Source organism: Alosa pseudoharengus, unplaced genomic scaffold (genome assembly GCF_046254945.1).
Source record: "Alosa pseudoharengus isolate Yale_2024_CS ecotype anadromous, Long Island Sound unplaced genomic scaffold, YU_APseudo_1.1 YU_APseudo_1.1_scf_4, whole genome shotgun sequence".
NCBI lineage: Eukaryota > Metazoa > Chordata > Actinopteri > Clupeiformes > Clupeidae > Alosa > Alosa pseudoharengus.
This window is the reverse complement of record NW_027468774.1, coordinates 9,646,378-9,661,377: the sequence shown is the minus strand read 5'-3', so window position 1 is coordinate 9,661,377 and position 15,000 is coordinate 9,646,378. Positions and strand designations below refer to the sequence as shown.

The window sequence follows — 15,000 nt, the reverse complement described above, 5'->3', positions numbered from 1 at the left end:
GCTTGACTCAAGGGGAGATGGGGGAGGGGGCCTTCATTAACTTGCATAGTGTGCGTATAGGGAGAACCGGCCCTGTGTGTGTGTGTGTGTGTGTGTGTGTGTGAGTGTGTGTGTGTGTGTGTGTGTGTGTGAGAGTGTGTGTGTGAGTGTGTGTGTGTGTGTGTGTGTGTGTACAGGTCTGACATACAGCCGCAGAAGGTAAATTAACAGACCTCAAAAGGAACAGCTGCTTCACTGGTCACCAAGAGATATGCAGCCTCTGGAATGTGTGTGTGTGTATGTGTATGAGCTTGATGAGTATGAGTGTAAGTGTATGTGTGTGTTTGTGTATGTGTTTGATAAGTGTAAGTGTATGTGTTTGTGAATGTGCGTGTATGTGTTGTGAATGTGTTTGTGAGTGTGCCTAATGTGCGTAAACTGTATGGGATATCTGTGCATGGTGTGTGTGTGTGTGTGTGTGTGCATGGTGTGTGTGTGTGTGTGTGTGCATGGTGTGGGTGTGTGTGTGTGTGCATGGTGTGTGTGTGTGTGTGTGTGTGTATGGTGTGTGTGTGTGTGTGTGTGCATGGTGTGTGTGTGTGTGTGTGTGCATGGTGTGTGTGTGTGTGTGTGTGTGCATTGTGTGTGTGTGTGTGCATGGTGTGTGTGTGTGTGTGTGTGCATTGTGTGTGTGTGTGTGCATGGTGTGTGTGTGTGTGTGTGTGTGTGCATGGTGTGTGTGTGTGTGTGCATGGTGTGTGTGTGTGTGTGTGCATGGTGTGTGTGTGCATGTGTGTGTGTGCATGGTGTGTGTGTGTGTGCATGGTGTGTGTGTGTGTGTGTGTGTGTGCATTGTGTGTGTGTGTGTGCATGGTGTGTGTGTGTGTGTGTGTGTGTGCATTGTGTGTGTGTGTGTGCATGGTGTGTGTGTGTGTGTGTGTGTGCATGGTGTGTGTGTGTGTGTGTGCATGGTGTGTGTGTGTGTGTGTGTGCATGGTGTGTGTGTGTGTGTGTGTGCATTGTGTGTGTGTGTGTGTGTGTGTGCATTGTGTGTGTGTGTGTGTGTGTGCATGGTGTGTGTGTGTGTGTGTGTGTGTGTGTGTGTGTGTGTGTGCATGGTGTGTGTGTGTGTGTGTGTGCATTGTGTGTGTGTGTGTGTGTGTGTGCATGGTGTGTGTGTGTGTGTGTGTGCCTGTCTGTCCACCTGCTCTTTTCTTTCTCTGTAGATCCGCTGGGCTTTCTGCAGCTGCTTCTCCTGACAAGGCCATCATTATGTGTGACCCACAGCAAGCCTCACACACAGACACACACACACACACACACACACAGCACAGAACAGCACAACACAGAGCATTCAAGACAACATACAGAATACACAACCCTTGCACACACACACACCACAGCTGGAGAGTAAATGCCAGTGCTGAGTGCTGGGAGGGTAATGGAGAGTTGAAGAGATGTACATCTGTGTGTGTGTGTGTGTGTGTGTGTGTGACAGTGCTGAGTGCTGGAAGGGTAATGGAGAGTTGAAGAGATGTACATTTGTGTGTGTGTTATAGGTGTGTGATATGTGTGTGTATGTGTGTGTGTGTGTGTGTGTGTGTGACAGTGCTGAGTGTTGAAGAGATGTACAACTCTGTGTATGTGTGTGTGTGTGTGTGTGTGTGTGACAGTGCTGAGTGCTGAGAGTTGAGGAGATGTACATCTGTGTGTCCAGCCACCATTTGAAAGTGCGCCTCATTTCAAACTGACCATCTCTCAGAGAGAAAACTAAATATACAAATAAAATAATAATATATATATAAATATATGGATATGACACATACATAATGCATATCTAACATAATCAATGCATGTAAATTAAAACATGTGGATATTTATTATATATCTGATGTTAAATATCAGTTTTAGCCTGCAAGCTTGGCTTTGTAAAGCATCTTCAGACATATTCATACGTTATGGCACTATACTAACTGAATCGAATTGAACTGGATTGAACGTTAAATTATGTTGGGGTGGAACTATTAATCTGCCTGTCAGGAATGGACGAGAGTGTGTGTGTGAGTGTGTGTGTGTGTGTGTCAGTGTGTGTGCCTGTCAGAAATTGGACGAGGATAAAAACATGATAAAGGAGAAACTGCATGGATAGGGTCAGCAGAGCAATGAAAGAGCAGAAACTGAGGATGGCAGAAAGAAGAAAGGAGTGAGGAGAGGAGGAGAAGAAGGGAGTGAGGAGAGGAGAGGAGGAGAAGAAGGGAGTGAGGAGAGGAGGAGAAGAACAGAGTGAGGAGAGGAGAGGAGGAGAAGAGAGTGAGGGGAGGAAAGGAGGAGAAGAACAGAGTGAGGGGAGGAAAGGAGGAGAAGAGAGTGAGGGGAGGAGGAAAAGAAGGGAGTGAGGAGAGGAGGAGAAGAAGGGAGTGAGGAGAGGAGAGGAGGAGGAAACGAGAGTGACAGGGAAGGGAGGGGGAGAAGAGAGTGAGGAGAGGAGAGGAGGAGAGGAGAGTGAGGGGAGGAGAGGAGGAGAAGAACAGAGTGAGTAGAGGAGGAAAAGAAGGGAGTGAGGAGAGGAGAGGAGGAGAAGAGAGGGAGGAAAGGAGAGGAGGAGAAGAACAGAGTGAGGAAAGAAGAGGTGGAGAAGAACAGAGTGAGGAGAGGAGAAGAAAGTGAGGAAAGGAGAGGAGGAGGAAACGAGAGTGAGAGGAGAGGAGGAGGAGAAGAGAGTGAGGAGAGGAGAGGAGGAGAAGAAAGTGAGGAGAGGAGAGGAGGAGGAAACGAGAGTGAGAGGAGAGGAGGAGGAGAAGAGAGTGAGGAGAGGAGAGGAGGAGAGGAGAGTGAGGAGAGGAGAAGAGAGTGAGGAGAGGAGAGGAGGAGAGGAGAGTGAGGAGAGGAGAAGAGAGTGAGGAGAGGAGGATAAGAAAGTGAGGAAAGGAGAAAAAGAGGCTATCCCAGTAACTCCATTAACTTCTCGTCTTCTTAACAGCTCGTTAAGCAATCTGGGCACTTAGTGGGCAGGGCTGGCCGGTTTGATCCCTGGACTCTGAGGTCTATATTTACATCCCAGCCTGATTGCATTAGCCCACTCTGAGGGTTAGCCAGGCTACTGAGCTAATGCTGTTAGCGGCCTGTGAGATAACTAGGTTTGGCAACTCTGATGTAACACTCACCGAGGCACAGAGTGGAGCAGCACCGCAGTGAATCATGGGAAATGTAGTACAAGATGGGGTGGCTGTTTTTTGGCAGTGTTTGTCCGTGCAAACATATCTGAAGACATGACTTTCTGTAAACTAAGCTGGTTAAACAGAGTTCCATGAAATTTATTTTGAAAAGCTGAAAAAAAATGGTTCAGGAATGCTGTTCGTTTAGACATATATGGGCGTCTGCAGAACAAACAGAGACACAAAGATGTCTGCCTCTGAGCAGGCCAATGGGGCCTTAGAGGGGACACAGTTGGACCAATCAGATTTTAGAGAGGACACAGCTGAACCAATCAGACTTTAGAGATGACACAGCTGAACCAATCAGACTTCAGGGGTGACACAGTTGGACCAATCAGGTTTTTAATAGTGACACAGACCAATCAGTCCCAGCTGTGCTGATGCTGGTGTTTGCAGGTCTTTGTCAGGTATTTTAGACCAGAACTCCAAAAGGCTTCTTTAGGGGTGCCCCAGTCGGACAGACCAGGCCTTTAGGGGTGCCCCAGTCGGACAGACCAAGCCTTTAGGGGTGCCCCAGTTGGCCCAGAGATAGGGACATTTCCCCATTCCTCAAGGGCTTTGCTATCTGATGGAAAGGTCATGTTTTCCAGCGCAGTGGAGCCTGGTCCTACTCCAGGACAAGGGTGAGCATTTCACTTCATTTCATTTCAACTGAGGAGGAAGACTAGGAGCACAGGAGACCAGCCGTGGCCTACTGGTTAGCACTCTGGACTTGTAACCGGAGGGTTGCCGGTTCGAGCCCCGACCAGTGGGCCGCGGCTGAAGTGCCCTTGAGCAAGGCACCTAACCCCTCACTGCTCCCCGAGCGCCGCCGTTGAAGCAGGCAGCTTACTGCGCCGGGATTAGTGTATACTTCACCTCACTGTGTGTACACTGTGTGCTGTTTGTGTTTCACTAATTCACCGATTGGGTTAAATGCAGAGACCAAATTTCCCCTCACGGGATCAAAAAAGTATACTTATACTATATAGATATTCCTCTTTGGAAAAGAGCACATCTGTGATCCAGCGGAGGACAGGAGGAGATAAGGCCTAAGGAGGCCATAAGGTATAAGGAGACCATAAGGATAAGGCCATCCAGCAGAGAGAGGCGCCAACGGGAGACTGTAGGGCTTGAGCAGCTGGGTGGGTGCAACGGGAGACTGTAAGGCTTGAGCGGCTGGGTGGGTGCAACGGGAGACTGGAGCTCTGGCCTTCGCTGAGCGCATGACTTCTCTGGGAAGCCAGCGAATGAATGGGCATGGAAAAAAGTGAGATAATAGCATCCACTACATGCTCAAACTCTCTCTCTGTATCTCACACACACACACACACACACACAGATACAGACACACACACACAAATCCAAGCAAACTCACATACAAACACAAAAACACCCTACACGTAAACACAGATACACAAACAAAACACAGAGATAATAAACACACACACGCACGCACATACTCACACACACACGCACGCACATACTCTCACACACACACACACACACACACTGGAAATGGGCAGGGTATCTCCCACCCCAGGACATGTAAACCCTTGCTGGAATCAGTGTGAAATCTGGAAATGGTTACCGTCCATCGGAAACAGCACTCCAAACGGCTCCAACAGCATGCCTGTATCTATTTAAATGTATTTGTATTTATTTGTATTTATTTGTGTTGGTACCACCTCTCTCTGGCAAAGGAAGCCCATGGGGAAACTCCAGGAGTTGCTCTCACAGTAAACTAGCAGCACAGGACGCCCCAAGCTGGCACCACAGGACGACCACACTCTTTATTTCCCCAGATGATTTGTGTTCTGTGCATGCACTACACTTTGCTGGCAGCTTGCATGGCGACGTCAGAAAAAAAAAAAACAGAACTTTCCAGTGGGGTGGAGCATTCAGCCTTTTCTGACAACATGATTAGCTGTTTATACTACAAGACGGGACCTCCAGATCCGCCATCTTTGGCATCCCAGAATGCCCCATTCATTCCCCCCTCAGTGATTTGTCTTAAAACGTGTCAGGATCAGCAGCAGGGCCTGACGCCACGGGGCCCTGACCGCATGCGACGCGAGCGAGCGAGCGTTACGATGCTTCCTAACCAGACTCAACGCCACGCGGTGCTGTGCAGCACCATGCAACACGATGCAGAGCAACGTTTGAGCAGAACTTTGTTTAAGTTAGAGTTCACTGATTTTTAGCAGACACTTTAATCCAACGAGTCAGACTTGCAACAGCGGGAATCAGGTTGACGTTACCATGGCTCCACCATGCCCATTTTGGTCGGATGTCCCCTTTCTAATTTCTTTTGAGAAATATGACACAATAGAGCAGCATATTTAACGGATTCAGTGTGGACAAAGAGCATCCCATGTTACGCAACAGTCCAACTCCCGCATGCAGTTAGGACGAGCTGTTAAAATGTCTCAAGAGCAGCAGCTGACCCCGGACCAGGCGTGGCCCGCATCAGAGCCGGATGAGGCCCGCATCAGAGCCGGATGAGGCCCGCATCACATCAGAGCCGGATGAGGCCCGCATCGGAGCCGGATGAGGCCCGCATCGGAGCCGGATGAGGCCCACATCAGAGCCGGATGAGAGGGAAGAGGGCCAGATCGCTGCCACATTGGGCTGCTTTGAGGCTGCTGTCCACCCCTGCAGTACCCTTGCACTGCCTGAAGGGGCAGCGTGAACAGGAGGCCAACGCAGTAGCAGCAGCAGCAGCAGCAGTAGTAGAAGCAACAGTAGTAGTGGTGGCAGTAGTAGCAGAGACTTTCTAATGTGGAGACACAGCACTCAAAAAATACTCCATAGAAATGCATGGGGCTAGTTTGTCACGCCAATATGGCCGTTGTCTACACATATCCCACCCCTTCCTCGGCAAAACGTCGACATGTGAATACATTGAGCCAATCATGTGGTGTGATGTGAATACATTGAGCCAATCATATGGTGTGTTGTGAAGACATCGTGCCAATCATGTGTTGTGATCTCGCCACTGGAGGAAGATTGGTGTCGTGAAGCCTTGCGCACACGCATTTCTGCCGAAATGGATGCCCGACGAGTGCCCAAAAAGCGTTGTCAAATGGCTGCCGAGTGGAGGGACTTGCCTAAAAGGACTTTGGTGGTAGTAGTAGTAGCATTAGCAGTAGCATTAGCAGTCGTAGCAGTAGTAGTAGTAGCAGTAGTAGCAGTAGCAGTGGTAGCATAAGCAGTAGTAGCAGTAGCATAAGCAGTAGTAGCAGTAGTAGCAGTAGCAGTAGTAGCAGTAACAGTAGCAGTAGTAGCAGCAGCAGCAGCAGCAACAGCTGCCACACCACTCCAGCTGCTTCTAAAGGTTACGCATTGAGCAAACACCACTGCTGTGACCTGAGTACAACTAAGGCCCCTTAAACACACACACACAAATCCCACCACACAGTCACTAAAATCAGCCAAGGCTAGCAACCTAACTCTAGGGACCTGACTCACTTATGGTGAGAGGTGTGTGTGTGTGTGTGTGTGTGTGTGTGTGTGTGTGTGTGTGTGTGTGTGTGTGTGTGTGTGTTATAATATACAGGTTTTGGGCCAGGGTGATCAAGGTGATTACTTACCAAAAGAGTACCTGAAAAGAAACAGAAAAGAGAAGTTTTGATAACAGAGCTATCACACACCGTACACCACACCAAACCAATTAACTAGACTTAGGCAGGCAGTCAACACACAGTACACCATATACCATAACACAGCACACCATATACTGTACCATGTAAACATAGTACACCATATCATGTAAACATAGTACACCATATACTATTCGTATAGACTATTCGTTTTTACAAAATCTCCCCAGATCGTCCAGATTTCTAGTCCTCACTTGGACATTCTCCTCTTTGACTCACCACACTGTTTTCCTATGGAGTTTAGATCAGGGGACAGAGATGGCAATGTCCGAAGCATGAATTTGTGTTCAGCAAACAATATTTGTTTTGATCTGGACGTTTGTTTTGGTTCATTGACCTGATGAATAATCCAATCATGACCCCCTTTTAGTGTCTTGGCAGAGATTGACAGATTTCCATTGAAAATATAGAGGTTTTTCTTGGGTTTCATGATACCATGCACCTTCTCAAGGCCTACGGGAATAAAAACTGCCCCACAATATCACAGCCTCTCTTCCATAATTCTCATTAGGAATGGGGTTATTTTCAGTATAGCCATTCTTATATGTACGCCAAAACCCACCTAAAGTGTTTCTTGCCAAAGAGCGCAATTTTCATTTAATCTTACAATAGACCACAATTCCAGACAAAGTCACTGTACTGTTATGTACCGTTTACATTGGTAATTAAAAGACTGGACAGGCTGTTACCTGGCATGCCCTCTACTGTAGATAATCTATTAGCAGTGAGGTCACTTTTGAAGATTGTTGGGGGGACTTGGTGACCCCAAGATGATACCTTTTTCTGTAACTTTCCAACAGTTTTTTTTTTTTTTGGAATTGTTTGCCTATCTTACCATCCTCCATACTGTGCGTGGGAGCATTTTCAGTTGATTAGGACCTTTTCATTATTGTTTTAACTGTAAATAATGGGCATTTTGTGGACCTTTTATAGACATTCCCTGACTTATAAATGTCATCACACTTTCTTTTTATTTAAATTTAGTGTATTGTCTTGTCTTTTTTTTGTTAAAAAATGACTAGGGGATTAAGCCTCTAACTACAGTTGTACTTCTGAAAGTTCACAGACACTTTGTTTAACTTAAAGAAGTTGAATATAAATAGGAAAATGCTTCTGTTACATTTTGTATAAGATTTTCTAGAGGTGCCAATAATTGTGGGAAACTTGTTTTTGTCATTTGCATGTGTTTTGAAACATGTTGCTGGTATCAAATTCAAAATTAACATATATTTTCCATGAAATGGTCAAATTTGTCATTTTCAACATTTGATATGTTGTGTGTGTCCTTTTAGCAACTAAATATGAGTTTAAGAGATTTGCAGATTATCACATTCTGTTTTTATTCACATTTTACACAACGTCCCAACTTTTTTTGATTTGGGGTTGTAAGTGCACTACATGCATACTCCTCTAACGATCTGTATAAAGTATGTAAGAACAGTCCATGCATACTTCTCTAACGATCTGTATAAAATATGTAAGAACAGCACATGCCTAGTTGTATAAACTATACAAGTGTGTGGGGGGGCTTTGATAGAATTGGCGGCAGCACCCATACCACACCAGTACCCGGGAGACCCGAATTTGAATTCAACCTGCGGCCTTTCCCCGATCCCACCCCATCTCTCTCCTGCGGCCTTTCCCCGATCCCACCCCATCTCTCTCTCCCACTCACTTCCTGTTTCACTGTCCTATCCTAATTAAGGCAAAAAGCTTTAAAAATATATAAAATAATATTTAAAAGTACGTAAGTGAAGTACAGACATACCCATTTAATGATGTGTTTAAAGTATGTAGATGCTCTAATGATCTGTAAAGTAAGTGAGATCAGATGCCAACCCACGCTGTTCTTGTTAGACACTAGAACATTCTTAATGACTTCATTTGAACCTCGTTAGTTAATTAAAATACCAGACACCTCCAGCACACTGTATCACTGTAGAATTATATCATTACTCGGAATCATTACTCTGATTCATTTAATTACAGTTAAATGTCCTTCAATAAAAACGTGGGGAGAGAGAGAATCTCTCTTTCTCTCTGTGTGTGTGTGTGTGTGTGTGTGTGTGTGTGTGTGTGTGTGTGTGTAGGAGTATTTTTGACAAAACCAAAATGGTGTCATAGTATGTGTGGAAGGGTGTATATAAAAGTGTGTCTGTGTGTGTGTGTAGCAGTAATTTTCTTATCCAGACCAGAATGCGTGTCATAATACTGTATATCTGTGTGTGTGGGAGGATATGCATACAGTTTTGAGTGTGTGTGTGTATGTGTATGCACATATGTACTGTATCCTACGTGTCTGTGTGTGTCTGTGTGTGTGTGTGTGTGTGTGTGTGTGTGTGCGCGCGCATATACTGTGCCCTATGTGTGTGTGTCTGTGTGTGCATATGTACTGTGCCCTATGTGTCTGTGTGTGTGTGTTTGCATATGTACTGTGTGCCCTATGTGTGTGTGTGTGTGTGTGTGTGTGTGTGTGTGCGGATGTGTATACACTGTATCCTACATGTGTGTGTGTGTGTGTGTGTGTGTGTGTGTGTGTGTGTGTGTGTAGCTGCTCACCAGAGCTGTCCAACACTGACGATGGAGTGGTATAGTATCCACAGCAGGGTCATGATGATCATGTTGGCCCTCCCGGTGACCAGCACGAACGTAGACAGTGCCAGCCCTGCCAGGGCGATGCCATCCAGGTTGGCGTCCATGCTCTCCCAGTCCATGAACCAGAGCAGCGTGGGCGTGTATGCCAGGGCGGCCATGCCAATCTTGCCCCCCACGTAGCGCTTGACGCTGCGCAAGTAGTCCTTGCAGGGCATTAGGCCCTTCTGACCAATCAGCTGCTTGTTCTGATGCAACGCCACACTGAAGGCAACAACTGCAAAGAGGAGAGAGAGAGACAGAGAGAGAGAGAAACAGAGAGCCCAGGAGAGAGACAGAGAGAGAGAGAGAGAGAGAGAGAGAGAGAGAGACAGAGAGAGAGAGAGAGAGAGAGAGAGAGAGAGAGAGACAGAGAGCCCAGGAAAGAGAGAGAGAGAGAGACAGAGAGAGAGAGAGAGAGAGAGACAGACAGAGAGCCCAGGAGAGAGAGAGAGAGAGACCAGGAGAGAGACAGAGAGAGAGAGAGAGAGAGACAGAGAGCCCAGGAGAGAGAGAGAGAGAGAGAGAGAGAGAGAGAGAGAGAGAGACAGTTAAATTGAGCAGAAACAGGACAGCCAACGGTGCACTTACAAAGCACTGTGAGATATGACATGGGATCATATGCTTTTATATATGAGTTTAGCTATCTGGAGAACCAAAAGGCACCATGTGTTCTCAGGTCATGTCAAATGAGACAGAAACCAGGAAAATGGTTGCCACACCAGCTTAGATTTTGTCTACATAATGTTTAGGGCCCGAAGCTAAGACCTGTAAAACATTTGTATTAAATTACAAGGTTTTCACACATTTTATTCCACCCTTGATTCGTTTTTACGCTCCCAAAAATGCTTTATCTTGGAGGCCATTTCTGGACATTAATACCTTAAAGAATATTATTCTACTAGCTACACTAGCTTGCCCAAACTTTGTTGGATGGAAGAGAGGCATGTTGACAGTATGACTGGGCCATTAAAAGTGTGGACTGATGCACACTGATTTTATAAAAGGCCCTGGATTTGGAACAAACTGCACAACGACTGACAATGAGAATCCCATATGGCATCATTAAGTGTTTTGTCTGCAATACAATACATTGTGTGTTGTGTGTTGTGTTGTGCCAATATATTTAGTCTCAACAACAAATGCACATAAATATATTAATGTTCTATAAGGTTGAGAGGGTTCTTGGGAAATGTCCCTCCCTGGTCGCCAAAAGTCCTGAGAACCCCTGCTATGGAGAATACAACTTCACACAGAAAGTTTAAGATATCACACATCGATGTGCAGATGATGTCAAGACTATCTTATGCCTCTCCGTCAGTATAGACAACAGCTGTCATTTAAAGAGGCAGTGGAGGAGATCAGCTGGGTTTTATTGCATGATAACTGACTTGATCTGATTGCTCAAAATGTGAGAGGTTGAGTACGTATCCAGCTGTCAAACTTACAATAGATGAATGCAATCGCGCGCAGCAGCACGATACGAGTGAGCCAGTATGTCCCGGGACGTAAAGAAACGGTCTCATGTTTCTCATACTTGGACTTGTCTTCATTTACTGGTTCTTTGCTGCTATCCTCTGAGCTAACTTCAGAGCTCTGCGGTTCTCCGCGTCTTCTCCTCAGAGTGCTTTCGCTGCACTCCGAGCTTTCAGTGGAGGTCGCCATGATTGTCCGGTGTACTGCGCAAACTCAGAACCAACCACAGTCAGGAACGTTTTTGTCCACTTGAGGCGCCCGAAACAGGTGTAATTTAATAAAATAAATAATCTACGTCGTCCACCTCCGGGACAATCAGTAATTTTGTGTAAATGATCAGTAAAGTGCTACATTGGCCAAAATAAACGTATTGGTGATAACTCTGACAGCTGACGGCTAAAGTTGGAAACATTCGTCATTAAAATGGGAACAGAATGCACTCTCTCATTCGACTTTCACGGTAAAGTAGGCTAATTATTTAAGGGTCATTCTTATTCAGCAAACTGTATGTCACAAAATATGCAGGCAAAGTTATAACACAAAGGAATCATTATATTCACATGTGTTTGATGAGTATTTCGGTTATTAAATTGTGAGTGATCCATATTTAAGTCGTATCATCAAATAATCAATGGACATCTGTGCTTTTCCAAAATGTATGAGAGTACTGCGCTGAACTAATTTGGCGTCATCTCATCTGTCCTGTAAACGGTTGTTCATAATGCCGTTTGGCAAGGGGAATGTTGTCAATGGCTCGCGCATCACTGCCTCCGCCCAGCACGCGCGACCGTTGGAGACAGACCACACTCAAGTGGCAGGAGAATAACAAACACAGGTCTAATTTAGAGATGCTGAGAAATTGCTGTACAGTTGTCGTTGGAAATATCTAAGCTTCCTATTAAAAATGATTAAGGCGCATATTGAGACACATTACGGCACAGTTTGGTAATTTAATTTACAACTGGGAAAAGTTATAGTCTGATCCCACCAATAGGATGCAGAAGAGGGAAGGGGAGGGGATACAAAACACGGACAAAATTGTTCCTCATAGGCAGTGTTTCCCCCAAGCAGTGTATCATTTACCACTGCGAACGGACCTGCCGCTGTGACCCGTTTGGATGCACCGCGGGAGCTTTGGAAAGCAGGCATTTCTGGACAGGGGAAGCCCGAGACATTACATGCGCTGTGTGTAAAAATGCTCGACCCTCTCTCTCTGGATTAAAACCTACTTTAGAAGAGTTTCTCTCGCCCAGCCTAACCATGTTTAAAATGAACGAAGACCGGGAGAGGGGTGTCGGCGATAACCCGTGCAGTCCTTCGGGGACCGCCAGCTCCATGTCCCAAGCTGATCTGGACTCAGACGCGCCATCCTCTCCGACGGAGTCCGATGGACACGGGTCGGGCCAGCAGCTGTCCCGGGCCGAGAAGGTGGGCGGCGGGGACGAGGACGAGCGCTTCCCCGTGTGCATCCGCGAGGCAGTGTCCCAGGTGTTGAAGGGGTACGACTGGTCGCTCGTGCCCATGCCCATGCGCGGCAGCCGCTCGCTGAAGGACAAGCCGCACGTCAAGAGACCGATGAACGCGTTTATGGTGTGGGCACAGGCCGCCCGGAGGAAACTAGCGGACCAGTACCCGCACCTGCACAATGCCGAACTGAGCAAGACGCTGGGCAAGTTATGGCGGTGAGCTCAAGGCTTGTCCCTCTGCCCTTTGCAGAGTGTACAGCGCTGCATGACATGTTTTTGAAACAGAGTTTAGTGGAACTCCACTGTATAAGAGAGCTACTCCATTCTAGATGTATGTGTAACTGTTGTCACAATGACCTCATCATGTATTTTACATATAGTCTGAAACATTTAGCATTTTATATCCCTGAGGAAACGATATGGTAACTTAAGTGAAACAAACTTTTCATGCACTGCTTTCAAACATAACTTTTTCTAAAGAGAAATAAATACCTACAGTATCCACCTCCTACTACGCAGTGGCATATCCAAGACCAAGTTAATTGTTTTTGCATGCAGATAGATAGTAGAATGTATATGTAAATGTTGAGCTAATTGTTTGAGTTTGTTACTATGTTTGGAATTATATTAGCATATGCCCACAGGGACCTTATGACTAGTCATTGGTTAGGAGTTACAGCAATTGATTGCTGTATGATTGTTTTTCTCCAGACTCCTGTCTGAAAATGAGAAGAAGCCGTTCGTGGAGGAGGCCGAGAGGCTGAGGGTGCAGCACAAGAAGGATCACCCGGACTACAAGTACCAGCCCCGGCGGCGGAAGAGCCTGAAGCCGGGACAGACGGACCCGGACGCGTCCTCCGAACTGGGCCATTCGCACGGGGACCAGCTGTATAAGGCCGAGGCGGGAGCGAGCGGCCTACATCCAGGCCTCGGGAACCTGCATCACCCGCACGACCACTCAGGTTAGAGAGGCGCGTCACTGGACTGTCATTGCGCATATGCGCTGTTTCAGTAAAGACGGCGGTAGTGCCATGCACGATATGGGTTAAATAAAATGAGTATGTTTCTTCTCTCTTCAAAGGTCAACCTCACGGTCCGCCCACGCCCCCCACCACACCCAAAGCCGACCCGAGCCACTGTGGGAAGCACGATTTCAAACTCGAGGGGAGACGCGCACCGGATGGCGGGCGTCAAAACATCGACTTCAGCAACGTAGACATATCCGAGCTGAGCACTGACGTCATCAGCAACATAGAGACCTTTGACGTTCACGAGTTTGACCAGTATTTGCCTCCGAACGGGAGCCACGGCTCAGCCGCGCTCTCGGACCAGCAGGGTCACGGGCAGAGCGCAGCAGCTGGTGGAGCGTTCGGTTCTTTCGGTCACTCTTACGGCGGCGCCCCGTGGAGCCACAAGAGCGCGGGGTCAGCAGGGTGTGTTAACGGCAGTGACGCCGGCCAGGCGAGGCCACAAATTAAGACGGAGCAACTGAGTCCACCGCGACATTACACAGAACAATCCGGCACTTCTTCAACGCACGCGGAGCTCGGTTCCTACAGCGCGCAGACGTGCTCCTCCACCACGGCCTCCTCTCTGCCCACCTCCTCGGCGGATTACACTGACCTCCAGACCCCCAACTACTTCGCCGCCTACCCCGGCTATCCCGCAGGGATATACCAGTACCCGTACTTCCATAGCTCCCGGCGGCCGTACGCCACGTCCATCATAAACAGCCTCTCCCTCCCCCCTGCGCATGGCGGTTCCACGAACTGGGAACAGCCGGTGTATACCACACTGACGAGGCCGTAGAGGACATAGCGACACTCATCTTCCGTGGACTCTGGTCTAACAGACACAACACATATAGTACTAGACGGACTAAACAGTCAGTCATGAACGTGAAGATGAAGAAACTGTAAGATTTTGTTTACACATTATGGTTTACATGATTTACGCAAATACTCTAAGCGCGTTACGCACAGGAGAATGTGTTTTTACTCTCTAAACTGGCGTGTTTTTACTAATTAACCAATCAGTTGGTTCAAGTAGCCTAGCCATATTACTTGCAAATGTTGTAACAAAACGGATGTTTTTGTACATTTTATTACCAGTAACGATAACATTTTAACTGTTTTTAAATGCCATATTATGGCACATTTCTTGACACACAACAGCCATCGGATTCCCTATCATTGCAAACAGACTGAAACTTGGTAATGATGGATGAGATCGTATTTCTATATGGCCAAGGGACCGAATGGACAATGTCAGCTTGGGCCGCAGTGCCGGTTCATCTGATATATGTATTTAGTTTGTTATTGTTTTTTTAAACATTTGCGAATTAATGTTAGACATGCAGGTGAGTCCTGCTTTATTTCGACTGGATTTAAAATATGCTGGCCGTATGACATCCTTCGATTCTATGCAGCTTTGTATCTTAAACTTTACTTTGTCTTAAATACTGTTTATCTCTGTTCATTTCCACACTTCATATTTAAAATCAGCAGAGAAAATCACTTTATGTTTCTCTAATAAATAAATTGTTTCAGAAGACCAGGTAGGAAGTAGACAAATATGAATGACTTATAACTT

The 15,000-nt window shown here is 46.7% G+C and overlaps 2 protein-coding genes across 2 annotated transcripts in view; one reads left to right on the top strand and one right to left on the bottom strand.

Annotated features, from left to right (window-relative positions):
* The window catches only part of lmf1 (lipase maturation factor 1), a 65,846-nt gene extending 54,715 nt beyond the window's left edge, over positions 1-11,131 (bottom strand). Inside the window, exons 1-3 of the mRNA XM_076264804.1 lie at positions 10,915-11,131; positions 9,395-9,704; positions 6,767-6,777 (exon numbers count right to left, since the gene is read on the bottom strand). Of these exons, the coding sequence (XP_076120919.1) occupies positions 6,767-6,777; positions 9,395-9,704; positions 10,915-11,131 (538 nt within the window). The remainder of the gene's footprint in view (positions 1-6,766; positions 6,778-9,394; positions 9,705-10,914) is intronic.
* An 840-nt stretch (positions 11,132-11,971) lies between these two features.
* On the top strand, positions 11,972-14,826 carry LOC143101669 (transcription factor Sox-8-like). The gene is made up of 3 exons (XM_076264802.1): positions 11,972-12,624; positions 13,120-13,370; positions 13,490-14,826. Exons 1-3 carry the CDS (start codon positions 12,203-12,205, stop codon positions 14,215-14,217), a joined length of 1,401 nt encoding a protein of 466 aa, XP_076120917.1. The 5' UTR covers positions 11,972-12,202; the 3' UTR covers positions 14,218-14,826.
* The last annotated feature ends 174 nt before the right edge of the window (positions 14,827-15,000 follow it).